At 43.6% G+C, this 12,939-nt stretch overlaps 1 protein-coding gene across 3 annotated transcripts in view; it reads right to left on the reverse strand.

The window, feature by feature from the left end:
- CTCF (transcriptional repressor CTCF) overlaps positions 1 to 12,939 on the reverse strand; it is a 63,598-nt gene that overhangs the window by 14,833 nt on the left and 35,826 nt on the right. For all 3 annotated transcript variants that reach the window (XM_084590335.1, XM_084590336.1, XM_084590337.1), the window contains exon 8: positions 12,354 to 12,555. In XM_084590335.1, coding sequence (XP_084446461.1) covers positions 12,354 to 12,555 — 202 coding nt within the window. The remainder of the gene's footprint in view (positions 1 to 12,353; positions 12,556 to 12,939) is intronic.

Raw genomic sequence — 12,939 nt, forward strand, 5'->3', positions numbered from 1 at the left:
ACGCGGCCGCAGATCACGCAAAAACAAAGGCCAACACCAAAGTTGTCCAAACACATGAACAAAGCAACAGCCACTAGCCTGGCAGAGGCGGTATCGAGTTTTGGATATGGATTCATGTTCCCCCGAGTAGACGATAGAAGTCACTACAACGCTTGCAGCTGCTGATGATGATATCACAAATATGTGTTGCCCTCTTGTGGCCGCCAAAGGTACCATTAGTGTTAACATGGCCTCCGAGATTACCCTTCCGCGCGTGTGGTGTTATCTCGGAGGCCATGATGTTAATAGATGTCCGCACTTTTTTGTTTTTCCGAAAATAAAACATTTTCCGTAAAATTTCCCGCAAGATTCGTAAAATTGTAAGACTGGTCAAAATTCGTACATTTTACGAAAAATTCGGAAGAGTTCGCAGGTATGGAAATGGGTATAATAAAAATTAAATACTTGCCTCAAATCACACGTCATACGCAATGTGGTCGCTGACCTACGACACACACTTAGTCTTCACAATAACGGCCTATCTTCTATAATCTGCTCAACAGAATGCACATGGCTGACTAACAGCCCTCCCTTTTTGACATTTGTACCGTGAAAATAGCCACCGCTGTCGGCTATTTTCTTAAACCACATTGAAGCGTGTACATTTTTGCACACTCGCTTCAAACACCACTTCGTCCAAGCGTGAGTTTGAAAAGTAGAAGCAGAAGCACGCCGCGCAAGACAGCTTTCTTTCAGCATGGAAATGCAAGCGCGCGCAAAGCGGGTAGACTGCAGTCAGCACGCGCAAGCAGCTTTCAACAACGCGAGCGACAAAAAACGCGAGCGCGCGCAAAGCAAGTTGCTCCCGCGTGCAGAAGCTGCAAAGACATGAAAGTCTACAGGCGAGCTATTCACTCTGCCCGTCCGATTACATGGCGTTGGCCGGAGAGGGCGCTGTTCACTGGCGCCCACAGCGCCACCCTACGATGCTTGGGTCCCCTATAGTGACCGCTTGACTCTGTCTGAAATTCAGGCTGATCTCATTGCACGCAAACGGAACAGCGTGCAACTGCGCATTCACGATTTTTTCAAGCCTACTGCCGTGACCAAACAAGTGTCTGGAAATAAAGGATTTTTTTTTTCTCTCTGAATTTGTTTTTTTGGACACCTGTTTATTCGGACATTTTAGAGGTCCCCGTGAGGTCAGAATAAACGGTCGGCGACTGTACATGCGAGAGCAACAATACAACGAATATACATTTAACTCTGACTGTTATTGCCATACGGGTACTATGGCCGCATTCCGTCCTGCGGTGTTTTTGCCCTTCAGGTACGCTGAGAGCGAAGCAAGTAAAAAAATTTGATTAGGAATGAACTTTTTTCGGAATGTTCCACAGTCACAGGGTTAAAACTGTTCTGTCAACTCTGTTGGGTGCAGAGATTTTTCAGCCTTTTGCCTCGGCTGTCACATTACAATAATAATTAGCAAAGTGATCCGGACACAAAGTATGCATCAGCTTCCTGGCAAGCGCACATGTTACTTAAAATAGTTCTACGCAATATGTGGACTTTGGGAATGTTTAAATGCTTCCGCACTGCTAGATGAAATGAATCGCAAACTGCAGGTGAACTGAACAGCCCCTCACATACTCATGCATTCTAGCCAGCGTGCTTTCCTTTCTAATAATAATAATAATAATAATAATAATAATAATAATAATAATAATAATAATAATAATAATAATAATAATAATAATAATAATAATAACTTTACTTCACCACCACAAAGTACATGATGGCAGGATGCCTACAGTAAAAGCTGCCTCTTGGGCAGCTTGACAAGGCCACAGGCACCCAGCCGCTTTCTTTGGCAGCAAAAGGAGTACATCATATTTAGAAAAAGACAGCACATGTACCACAGAAAACTACATAAGCACATGACAAGTATTGGTCACAAAAACAAAAATAAAACCACACACATAATTATTCACATGCAGAATAAAATCACCATGTAGAATTTTTACTTTCATAATAAGTGTCGTTCAGTAGGAAACACTCAAACAGCTTTTTGTACGAGGCACTTTCTAGTGGGATATTACTGAAATGAAGGGAATTCAGGAGACGCGGCAGCATATTTTTCAGTGTTTGACAGCCGTGTGATGTTCTTAATTTTTAATTTGCCACTTATCAATGTTTCTTGTTTCGTAGACTTTGTAGCTGGGTTCAGTGTTAGCCAGTTTATGAAAAAAAAAAAAAAAGACGTGCTATTAGTAATCTCGCGTTTTAAAGCGCGGCATAAACGAAAGTAATACAGTTTAGTAATCGAAAGTATTTTATGCTTAGGAAAAAGTTCTAGTGTGAGGTATGTTCTAGGGACATTTTCAAGCACCCTTACAAAGCTTTTTTGTAAGATATGTAACTTCCTTAGGTTTTCTTCTGATGTTTTACCCCAAACTAAATTGCAGTAGCTGAGGCGAGAATTAAATAATGAATGATAAACTGCGAGCATTGCTTTTGAAAGCAACATGTGACGATGGCGATATAGCAATCCAATTATCTGCGAGAGTTTGCTTACAATCAAGTAGATGTGATCATCCCAGGTCATTTTTTTCATTGAATATGACGCCCAGCGTCCTAAATGTTGGGACTATATCTAAAGAAACACTACTGAAGTAAATATCTTTTGTTAGTTTAACTTGCGCACTTTTTGCTTTAAAAATGACTGCTTTAGTTTTTGGGGCATTAACTTGTAAACCATTTTTTTCTGTCCAATCGTATAAATGGAAGAGTGCAGAATTTAATATATCTATTAAGTCATTTACGCCAGTTCCTGAAAAAAATATGCTCATTTCATCAGCATATATTATATACTTTGCAGCAGCAAATGCCTGCACAATATCATTCAAAAAGATATTAAAGAGAAAAGGACCCAATATGCTACCTTGAGGAACACCACGAGAAACCGGGTCTATTTCTGATACATATTCTTTAATACTGACAGCCTGCCTTCGATTTCTTAAATAAGACTCTACAAGAGATCCTGCGCGACCTCAAAAACCATACCTATGAAGCTTTCGGATTAGTAGTTCATGATTAAGGGGGGACACGGGTCTTGCGGACCAAAAAATCGCGAAAAAATCACTTTTTAGAAAATGTGATTTGCGAAATCAGTAGCTCTTTATCTACCTATCTGCTAAGTTTTTCATCTCTAGGGTCGGTATTTTAGTCACAATGCCAATTTATATAATCGATGTCGCCCAAATTTGGGCCGAAAACGACCCCTGAAACAACCATTTTCCGCGAGGCGTAGCTCCCATTTTGTGCGCGGCACCGTAGCCATCTTGGTCTCATTCGAAAGAGCCGCCTTTCGTCTTCAAATTGCCGCCTCTGCTGTTTACATTCGCCCATTGGTCGCATAAAAAATAGCAAAAGAGAAAACGTGGCATTTGCAATCCCATTGGCTTTCGGGGTGCACGTGACGATAAGGCGTCCCTGCATTGGTGGAGCTGGCTGACGGCGTCTGCTCGGCGCGCCCGAGCCGCGGGGAGACGGCGGAGACGTGACGCCGGCCGCGCTTGGTTCCGAACCGCGAGGTGCGTTCATGGCAAGAATTTGTGAAAAAAGTGAAAAAAATAGTTGAATAATCATCTCAAGTGATGCCCTGCCCCGGCTGTGCGCGCTCAGGCCGACGGAAATCGTGCGCCGAACGATCGTGTGTACGAGCCTGAAGTAGGCCTAGCGTGTTCCCCAGCACGGGGGACTGCTACCACTGCTACTGCCAGCGGTCGCACCCGCCACGACAGTGATAACGCAGGCCGCAGATGAGCAGAAAGATAAGCTCAAAACAGGAAAAGCTTGAACTCGCGCCAACTCCAGCAACGAAGCGGTAGACGGATTGTGTTCGTAACGATGACGGCAGCGCGGCGGACAGTCCGCTTGGCGATGCGGAGTTCACGATCGTCAGATCTAAACAGTTTGCCGAGATTGGCGAAGCGTAAAACATACGGCGGCGATATTGGCATTTAAAAAAGTGAACGGGGATAAGGAATCGCCGTCAAACTTATTCTCCAATGCGTAAACTGCGGGACACGTCGTCTTCGTAGAGCTCGCCGCGCGTTTGCGCCGATCGGACCTCGTTCATAGTCCTTAGGGAATTCACTTGCTTCCAGTGCAATGCAGAGCACTGGGAAGCAGCAAACAGCTCCAAATTACATTTCTTTTCCGCAATAAACGTTCCTCACCGCGGCCTTGATGCGAGGACGTAGCAAACGACGTTAAAAAAAAAAAAAAAAAAAGAAGAAAAAAAAAAAGTGACAACTGAATGTGTTGCAACTGCAAATCAAAATGAAAGAGGCGACACTTGGACGTTGGAAAGCAAAGAGACTACATTCCTGGAGGTTTATAGCCATTTTAAATTGTAAATGTGTGCATTGCACCAGTGAATGTCTGAGAGCAGAGAGGAAGCGTGCTTCCTCTGCAGCTTTTCAGACTGCAGCAAAACGAAAGCAGAAGGGCAAACCCAATGCAGATTACTGTCCAGGAGCCTTCTAGGCCACAGTGGCCTGCATTTCTACAGTTTTTGTTTGATTAAATTAGTGTTTGACATTGCAATTCGTTTTTTCCATTTTTCTCAAAATGAAAATTTTGCCTACCCTTCTATTTTGCGGGTGGCATTGTGGCTCTCCTACTCGTTAGATTGTAATGATTTTTTTTTTTACTGGCTCGTGAGTGTTAAAGGAACACAATAAAGCTATTATACTAGGTCTCAACTGCATGAAAAATTTTTAAACATAAGAAGATGTAGAAAGGGGGTGGTTGCACTTGTGAAGCTGAAACTTAAAACTTCCATAACTTTGGCTTGTAGTAAGGCAGGAGCACAAAACTTGTTTTATTGTGTTCCTTAGACATTCAGGAACAGATCCATGTGCATTTTAGCAATTTCCCTTCAGTAGATATTTTTACAAGCTTCCCGCAAGTCTGGAACAGCAAAGTTGCTGTAACTACTCAGCAAATTTATGTAGAAGGAAACTAACAACATATTTGAAACCAGCACAAGAATTTACATAAAGCCTGCAAATTTCATACTGACAGGACAAATATTAAGAAAATTTTGCTCAAGACCCATGTACAAATCAAATGCTTTTGTAAAATCTATGAATATGCCAATAACTATTTTATTTTGATCCAGCTGTTTTAATATGTATTCTTTCTGATCTAATAACGCATGCTCAGTAAAACAGTGTTTATGAAATCCATATTGTGAATCTGATAATGTGTGTTGTGCCTTTTCAAAGTTCGCAAAGCATTTGTGAATTAATTTTTCAAGAGGTTTCGAAAATACTGGTAGCACTGAAATAGGCCTGTAACTGCCTAGGTTATTTTTGTCACCTTTCTTATATATCACGGATACACAAGCAATCTGCATTTTAGAAGGAAAGAGAGCATCAGCAATGCACAGATTAAAAATATGCGTGAGGGGCGGAAGAAGGATATCAAGGACAAACTTAACAGGTTTTATCTGCATGCCATCAGTGTCTACACTTGTGGCATTATTAGGCTCTTTAAACACGCTTTGTACTTCATGATCTTCGATGGGGTCCAGAAATATGGTTTCAGTGCTCAGAGGGATTTTACTGAGGTCATTGTACCCACAGGGGGGGCTGGAAGGTTAAAAAATGTTTGTTGAATTTGTTTACTAATTGTTGATCTGATATTTTAACCCTATTTTGGTTGGTAACAATAATATCATTATGACTATTATAGGCAGAAAAAGGAGTAATTTTTTCCACATAACATCCGTACGAGCTGCAGCAGCTAGCTGGTTTGCATAGTACCGTATTTACTCGCATAATGATCGCACTCGCGTAATGATCGCACCCCTGAATTTTGAGGTCAAAATTCCATTTTTTAAGTTCCCCGCGTAATGATCGCACCCCGAACATGGAGCCGCCTGGTGGTTGATCTGCAGTCATCCCGCAGCAAATGCATTCAGACGAGTTCCCAACCTAGTCTAGTAACGTTGGAGTTCCCATGATTCCATGCTTTGCGGCGTTCGCCATTTTGCAATTCGGCAGCGTCGTAGCGTGCTTTGTGTTTTTGTGCGAGTTTACGCCATTTCACCAGTTACACCGCCGCGTACAAGCTCAAGGCTGTCGACTATGCACTGGAGCATGGCAACCGCGCTGCTGGTAGGCATTTCGGCGTGGAAGAAATGAGGATACGCTATTGGAAGAAGCAGCACGAGAAGCTGATGGCTACGAACAAGACACGGCGGGCTTTCTGTGGACCCAAAACGGGCAAGTTCCCTCGTGTTGAGGAGGCGGTCCTAGAATACGTGAGGGACCTGCGCAAGGATGGTTGTGCAGTGTCATTAGAAATGATACAGACGGAGGCGCGCACAACTGCCAGGAAGCTGGGAATCGCCACAAAGGATTTCCGCACTAGCTCCGGTTGGACGACTCGCTTTATGCGACGGAATGGACTTTCCCTGAGGCGGCGGACGTCGTTGTGCCAGCGGCTCCCAGCCGCGTATGAAAGCAAGGTGATAGACTTCCATCACTTCGTCACTAGGCTTCGCGAAAAATGCGGTTACCTCATGTCGCAAATTGGAAACTCCGATCAAACTCCACTGACGTTCGACATGCCCCGGAATACAACTGTGAACGAGAAGGGTGCTCGGAGCGTCCTCGTGAAGACGTCTGGCGCAGAAAAACAGCGATGCACAGTCATGCTTGCTGTGACGGCCGACGGGCGGAAGCTGCCACCATACGTGATCTTCAAACGGAAGACTATTCCGAAGGGAAACTTTCCCCGTGGCATCCATATACGTGCACAGATGAAAGGGTGGATGACTGCAGACCTGATGGTCGACTGGATCAAGACTGTTTGGGGAAGAAGACCAAGAGCATTTCTGCTTCCCTCACTTCTGGTTTTGGACAGTTTTAGGGGTCACCTTGTGGACAGCGTGCGTGCCAAGCTGAAAGAGCTGCGCACGGACATTGCAATCATTCCTGGCGGCCTGACTTCGCTGCTGCAGCCTCTTGATGCGTCTTTGAACAAACCGTTCAAGGACAACGTTCGACGACTTTATGCTGAGTGGATGGCGATGGGCCAGCATGATTTGACGCCGAGCGGAAAGATTAGAAGGCCATGCATGGAGATGCTGTGCTCGTGGATCACAGAAGCGTGGAGCAGTATCCCCGACGAGGTAGTGGCTAAGAGTTTTAAGAAGACAGGCATATCTAACGCTTTGGATGGAATGGAAGATGACTTCCTGTGGGATTGTGAAGATGCTCCCAGCGATGACACTGCCGTTTCCGATGAGTCGTGCAGCAGTGAAAGCGAGGATGGCGAGGATTCAGACTTTGATTAGAGTACTGACGAAAAAAAATAAATGGGCATTGTGCACTCCATGTGATGCTTAATGTGCGTGTTTATTGCGAAGGTAAGCCTTACTCAGCTTTTATTTTTGGTTGTAATCGAGATATATGTTCTAAGACGTCTGACCTGCAACTTGTTTGCGTTTTCGGTGCTCAAAAATTTTTTGTAGAAAATTTACCCCGCGTAATGATCGCACCCCGAAATTTGCGTCAGTATTTAAAAAAAAAAGTGTGATCATTATGCGAGTAAATATGGTACTCCTTTTTTGCTCGATCGAGTTCTTTGTCTAAGTAATTACGGTATGTTTTAAATCTCTGCAGATCACTGCGTTCTTTCGTTTTGATAAATTTATGATATAATTTATGCTTCTCAGTAATTTTACTCATAAGCTGACGAGTAACCCATGGTTTCCGTGTAGAGAGGTTGCGTCTTGCTACTTTTATGGGAAAACTTTCTTTATATATGCGTTTAACGACACCTAAAACAATTCATATGCTTTGTTAGGGTTTGTTTCGTGAAGAGTACTGGTCCAGTCGACATTTTCTAGCGTGCCTCTGAATTAAGAGAGTTTCATCATTAATTACCTGGAAGTGGTCTTCTGGACTATGAAGCTTAATTTTAGTGTTTTTAACACAGAGAAAGACAGGCAAGCGGTCACTGATATCATAAGTAATAATGTCAGATGTAAGACAGCGAGCAGCTGTGATGCGAGTTGGTGAATTAATTACATTCGAGAGACCATGCACCTTCAACAGAACGTGTAGATTTTTAGCATGCGTATCTGAGACTAATAAATTAATGTTTATATCACCCCCGAACACCAACTTTAAACAGTTGTCATTAACATACGAAAATAAGGATTCAAGAAAATGAAGAAAATTGGTAATGCAGCCATGAAGGGGATGATAACACACAACAAAAATCATGTTGCCGAGACAAATGAATAAAATTTCAAAATCGCTTGTGGATGTAGTGAACATAGGTAGCAAATCGGGCTAAAATGTTTTCCTAAGCAAAACACAAACACCGCTACCGCGACCAGTCACGCGGTTTAAAAAGAATGTTTGATAACTAACTGAGGAATATCTATTTCACTGGTGCACTATGTTTCAGAGATCATAATGATATCAAAGGATCCATTGCAGGACTGAAGTAAAATTGATAGCTCTAATTCCTTGTTTCTGATTGACTGAGTGTTAAAATGAAGACACTTCAAGCTCTTTACAAATCACGATCCAATACGGCTTTTAATTTCACCAGGATGAATGTATTGAGTAAAAATGCTAGGATCAATGTCAGCCATGTAATGGAAATGTAGCCCTAAGTGAGACGTTCGAGGTCACATGCTTTGCTTATGTGAATTGCTGACATGCCATCAGACTTTCTTAGTAATGCTTTGCCGTTCGAGTGCCACACATACTTGTGATTGTGTGCCTTTGCTCACTCTTTTACTTCTTTCAGCAGTTCTCTATTTCTTTTAGTCAAGTTTTCTAGCAAATGCAATGCATTGCCCGAATCGGGCACTTTCTTCCTATTTAGCCACCACGTGTCCCCGACGCTTTGCTTAGTAAATCTGCAGATAACGCCAGGAATCTTATCACGTCTTGATGGCAATCGATGAACTGCAGCTACACCTTGATCAGTGAGCAGTGGCTGCTGGATTTTTTCGGCGATAGCGTTAAGTTCTGCCAAAAGGTCTTCATTGTCGTTTTCCCGAACTCAATGGAATTCCAAGTTTGCTCGCCGATGTCGCCATTCCAGTTGGTCGATCTGGTCTTCTAGCACCAAGTGTTTTTCTCCTGCGCCTCAAGTTTGTCTACTCTGCTCTTTATTTCCTTTACGTCGCGTTCAATTTGTTCTACGCCCTGTAGCAAGTTGGATATCTGGTTGGACATGAACTGTATGGTATCCTCGATGCCATTGACCGTTTATTTCAGCGGCAATATGATGTCAAGCATTTGGTCGATTGTTTGAAGCATGAGCCATATATCATGATGTTCCTGCTCGGATTTCTCAGGTCGTTGTGACCGAACTTTTGATCCTCTACCACTGCTGGATCTACTCTACTCTACCTCCAAGCTTTGCGATAAACATCACCTTTTGATTTTAACGTAGCCTCAGAGACGCTGGCGCATTTACCCATATGGTATATATTGTGACAAACAGCGCAGCATACGTCGTCATTTGACTGACACATTCTCATTACATGCAGGGAACTCAAAAATTTTAGGCATGGCAGTTTTGACAGCAGCAGCAGCAGCAGCAGCAGTATAACAAAATTTAACTAAGACGCATAATGACAAAGCCACCAACCTGCAATCGTATGCAGAAATGAATTAGTTGTGGGCTCTTCTGGCCACTGCTGCTGCCAAAGTGTTGCGCTTGATGCCTTGAGATGATCTTATATACGCTGCAGACAGAGAAAGAGGCTCCACCACGATAGAAGGGGTGTAGTCCTATGCAGATGACGGGGCAACTTTTGCGATGCCGAACAGGAAAGGAAGACGCTGTAGATCTGCCCACATGGAGATGTCGCTCGCTTGTATGACAGCCGTAAACATGCAATCGTATGCGGAAATGAATTAGTTGTGGTTCTTGTGGCCACTGCTGCTGCCAAAGTGTTGCGCTTGATGCCTTGAGGTGATCTTATATACGCTGCAGACAGCTAAAGAGGCTCCACCACGGTAGAAGGGGCGTAGTCCTGTGCAGATGACGGGGCAACTTTTGCGATGCTGAAGAGGAAAGGAAGATGCTGTAGTTCTGCCCACGTGGAGACGTCGCTGGCTTGTAAATCTGCAATCGTATGCGGAAACGAATTAGTTGTGGGTTATTGTGGCCACTGCTGCTGCCATGTTTCTTGTGACAAAATCAGCCATGGCATGATGTTTGGCGCTGTCCTTCTCCTAAATCGTCACCCAGTGGCCTTCAGCGAGATGTGATGCAAGGACAGGCGGGAGAGGACCCTAACTAGTGCTCACATGGCTATTCTCTCTCTCTCCCCCCCCCCCCCCCCCCCTTCCCATTGTGTGTTCGCTAAATATAATGAAAAAGCTTCCTGGGGTAGGTAGGACTTTCACTTGTATTGAAACCGCCTTTCCCAGATCCTCCTATTTTGAGTGTACGTGAGCAAGATTATAAAATTATTCTTTTTTTTTGCGAACAGATCCAAAGCTGCTGCAAACAGAAGATTTAAAAATTTATCACATACCGCAGACCAAACACGGTCCAAGCAACCATGATGAAAACAAGAAAAGTATGATGCAGGGCCCAAGGCCCATGCATTTTCAGGTTCATTGCATATGTGTCATAAGCCAGTGCAGACAAACAGAAGATTTATAAATTTATCACATACCGGAGACCAAACACGGTCCAAGCAACCATGATGAAAACAAGAAAAGTATGATGCAGGGCCCAAGGCCCATGCATTTTCAGGTTCATTGCATATGTGTCATAAGCCAGTGCAGACGTGTCCGCATGCCAAAGGCATTCTGTAGTGAGTAAACCAGGCATGTGCAAGGCAGTGTTATTAGAAGTGGGAAGCACACAAAGCACAGGGCCTTTTTGGTTTGACCTGGAGATGAAATGAGGGATGTCAGTCAGTGGAGTGTAGACTACAATATAATATGCTTCTTACCTGGAACAGGGAGGGAGGCTCTGGCAACAATGACCTAGTAAGTGTAACGAATGCTTATGTGTGGGTATCTGGGAAATACATTTCACCAGGGATACTTGGAACTGCGCTAAGCAATGACTGCAATTAGAATGAGGTGATTCTTGTTACATGGCCAGGACAGCTTGAACCAACATTCTTAGATATAGATACTTAAAAAACTGTGCTGGTGCGCCGCGCTGCGAAGTGGTCCCAAACAATCGCCGATCCGGTGTGAGTTGATCGCAAAGCGACCGCAGCGCCCCTCTCCCCCGCTGCGGTAGATGGGTGAGGCCATTAAGCTAATACAACACTGGCGGAAATTTTAAAACATTACTAACTTTCTTCTTTCAGCAATGCAACAGAAAATAAAATTGCGTTTGCATTTTTAACACTCTTCTGTATGCATATGAAAGCCAGCACGTCTACTGAGGCGTCTGAAGCAAGGAGGTTGCAGAAGCAGCTCAAGCATGTCGTCTGCTACCTGCCTGCTTGAGATTATGTCTGCAAATGTGGTGGCATTTCATGAGTACAAAAATGTGTTAAAAAAAAAAAAAAAACCCACAAACGCAATTTTATTTTCTGTTGCATGAAAGATGAGAGTTAGTAGTGTTTTAAAATTTCTGCCAGTGCATTAGCTCAATGGCCTCGCCCATCTACGACCGCGGGGAGAGGGGCGCTACGGTCGCTTTGCTATCAGATCACGCCGGACCGGCTATCATTTTGGCCCACTTCACACCGCGCAGTTTTCAAACTGTCTCTAAGAACGTTGGCTTGAACCATGCCACATGATGCTTGTCGAGTATGAGGTTGTTTTTGTTTTGAAGTCAGATTTGGAACTATATTGTTTTTTTTTTTACCTTAACAATACTTTTTGTGTGCGTGGTTGGGGCAATGTACCACTTCACTTTGCCAAAAAGAGTTCTGATTTGGTTCAATAAAACCTGTTGCTGGGCTAGTTGATGACACATACTTAGAATAAACAGGTAATGCAATAATATCGACCACAGAGGAAAAACACCCACAAACACAAACAAGCATGTGTGTTGGCGGTGTCTCTCTTTCATGGTCACCCTTACTGCGCTACCTTTTTATTCCAAGTGTTTGGATTTGCATGGACTAAACCGGTGTTAAGGTGCCTCTTTGTGTGTGCGGCAAGTCAGGCTAGTCCAAAGGCATAGCCTTCGGACAATAAAAGTTTCAGAGCGAGGTTTTAAAAAAACAAGAAAGAAAGAAAGCCTAAAAAGTTAGCTAGAAGCATGCGTGACTTTACACTCCCTGTTTCCAAATTCATAGATTAGGCCCCTCCTGGCTGAAATATGGCCAGGTGAGGATAAGCACTGACCAGCTTTGGTCACTGCTTCAGTGACGACAGCTTGATCCTGAGGAACTTGCTGAATGATGGTCAACTCTTGGCCATCAGCACCAGTGAGGACACTGCCGTTGCTTGAAATGCGCAATGCATCTTCAGACACTGCTCGTATTGCATGCTGCTCCATAGTAACGCCATCAGCTGCAGGAATCTGTATCACCTCGAATACCACAACCTGGAAAAAAAAAAAAAAAGAAAAAAAAAATATGTCTCCACTACTTAAACCAACTTCAAACTGACTGACTCCCTCATTATGTTTTCATAAAAATAGCAATGTTCAGAATAGGGGGACCATATAGATTACGGTAAATGCCGGGCGACAAAGAGCACATGCAGAATGCTGTGCTGAAAGGGCAAGGGGTGCAGCTTTCATTCTAGGCTATTCCCTTACCCCCTTAACCAGTAGGGTCCAATTATTATAACTCGCTATTGTCATGACTAGCCGATGATCCCTGAGAAGCTACTCCAGGAATGTTCTCCCGCAAGATTACTTTGAAAAGGTGAAGGAGCATTTAAACTATGGACTTTGATAAAAAATTAATCTCTGACCCCCTCTTCT

This window comes from Amblyomma maculatum, chromosome 1, assembly GCF_055883805.1.
Source record: "Amblyomma maculatum isolate TAMU_Amacu chromosome 1, ASM5588380v1, whole genome shotgun sequence".
NCBI lineage: Eukaryota > Metazoa > Arthropoda > Arachnida > Ixodida > Ixodidae > Amblyomma > Amblyomma maculatum.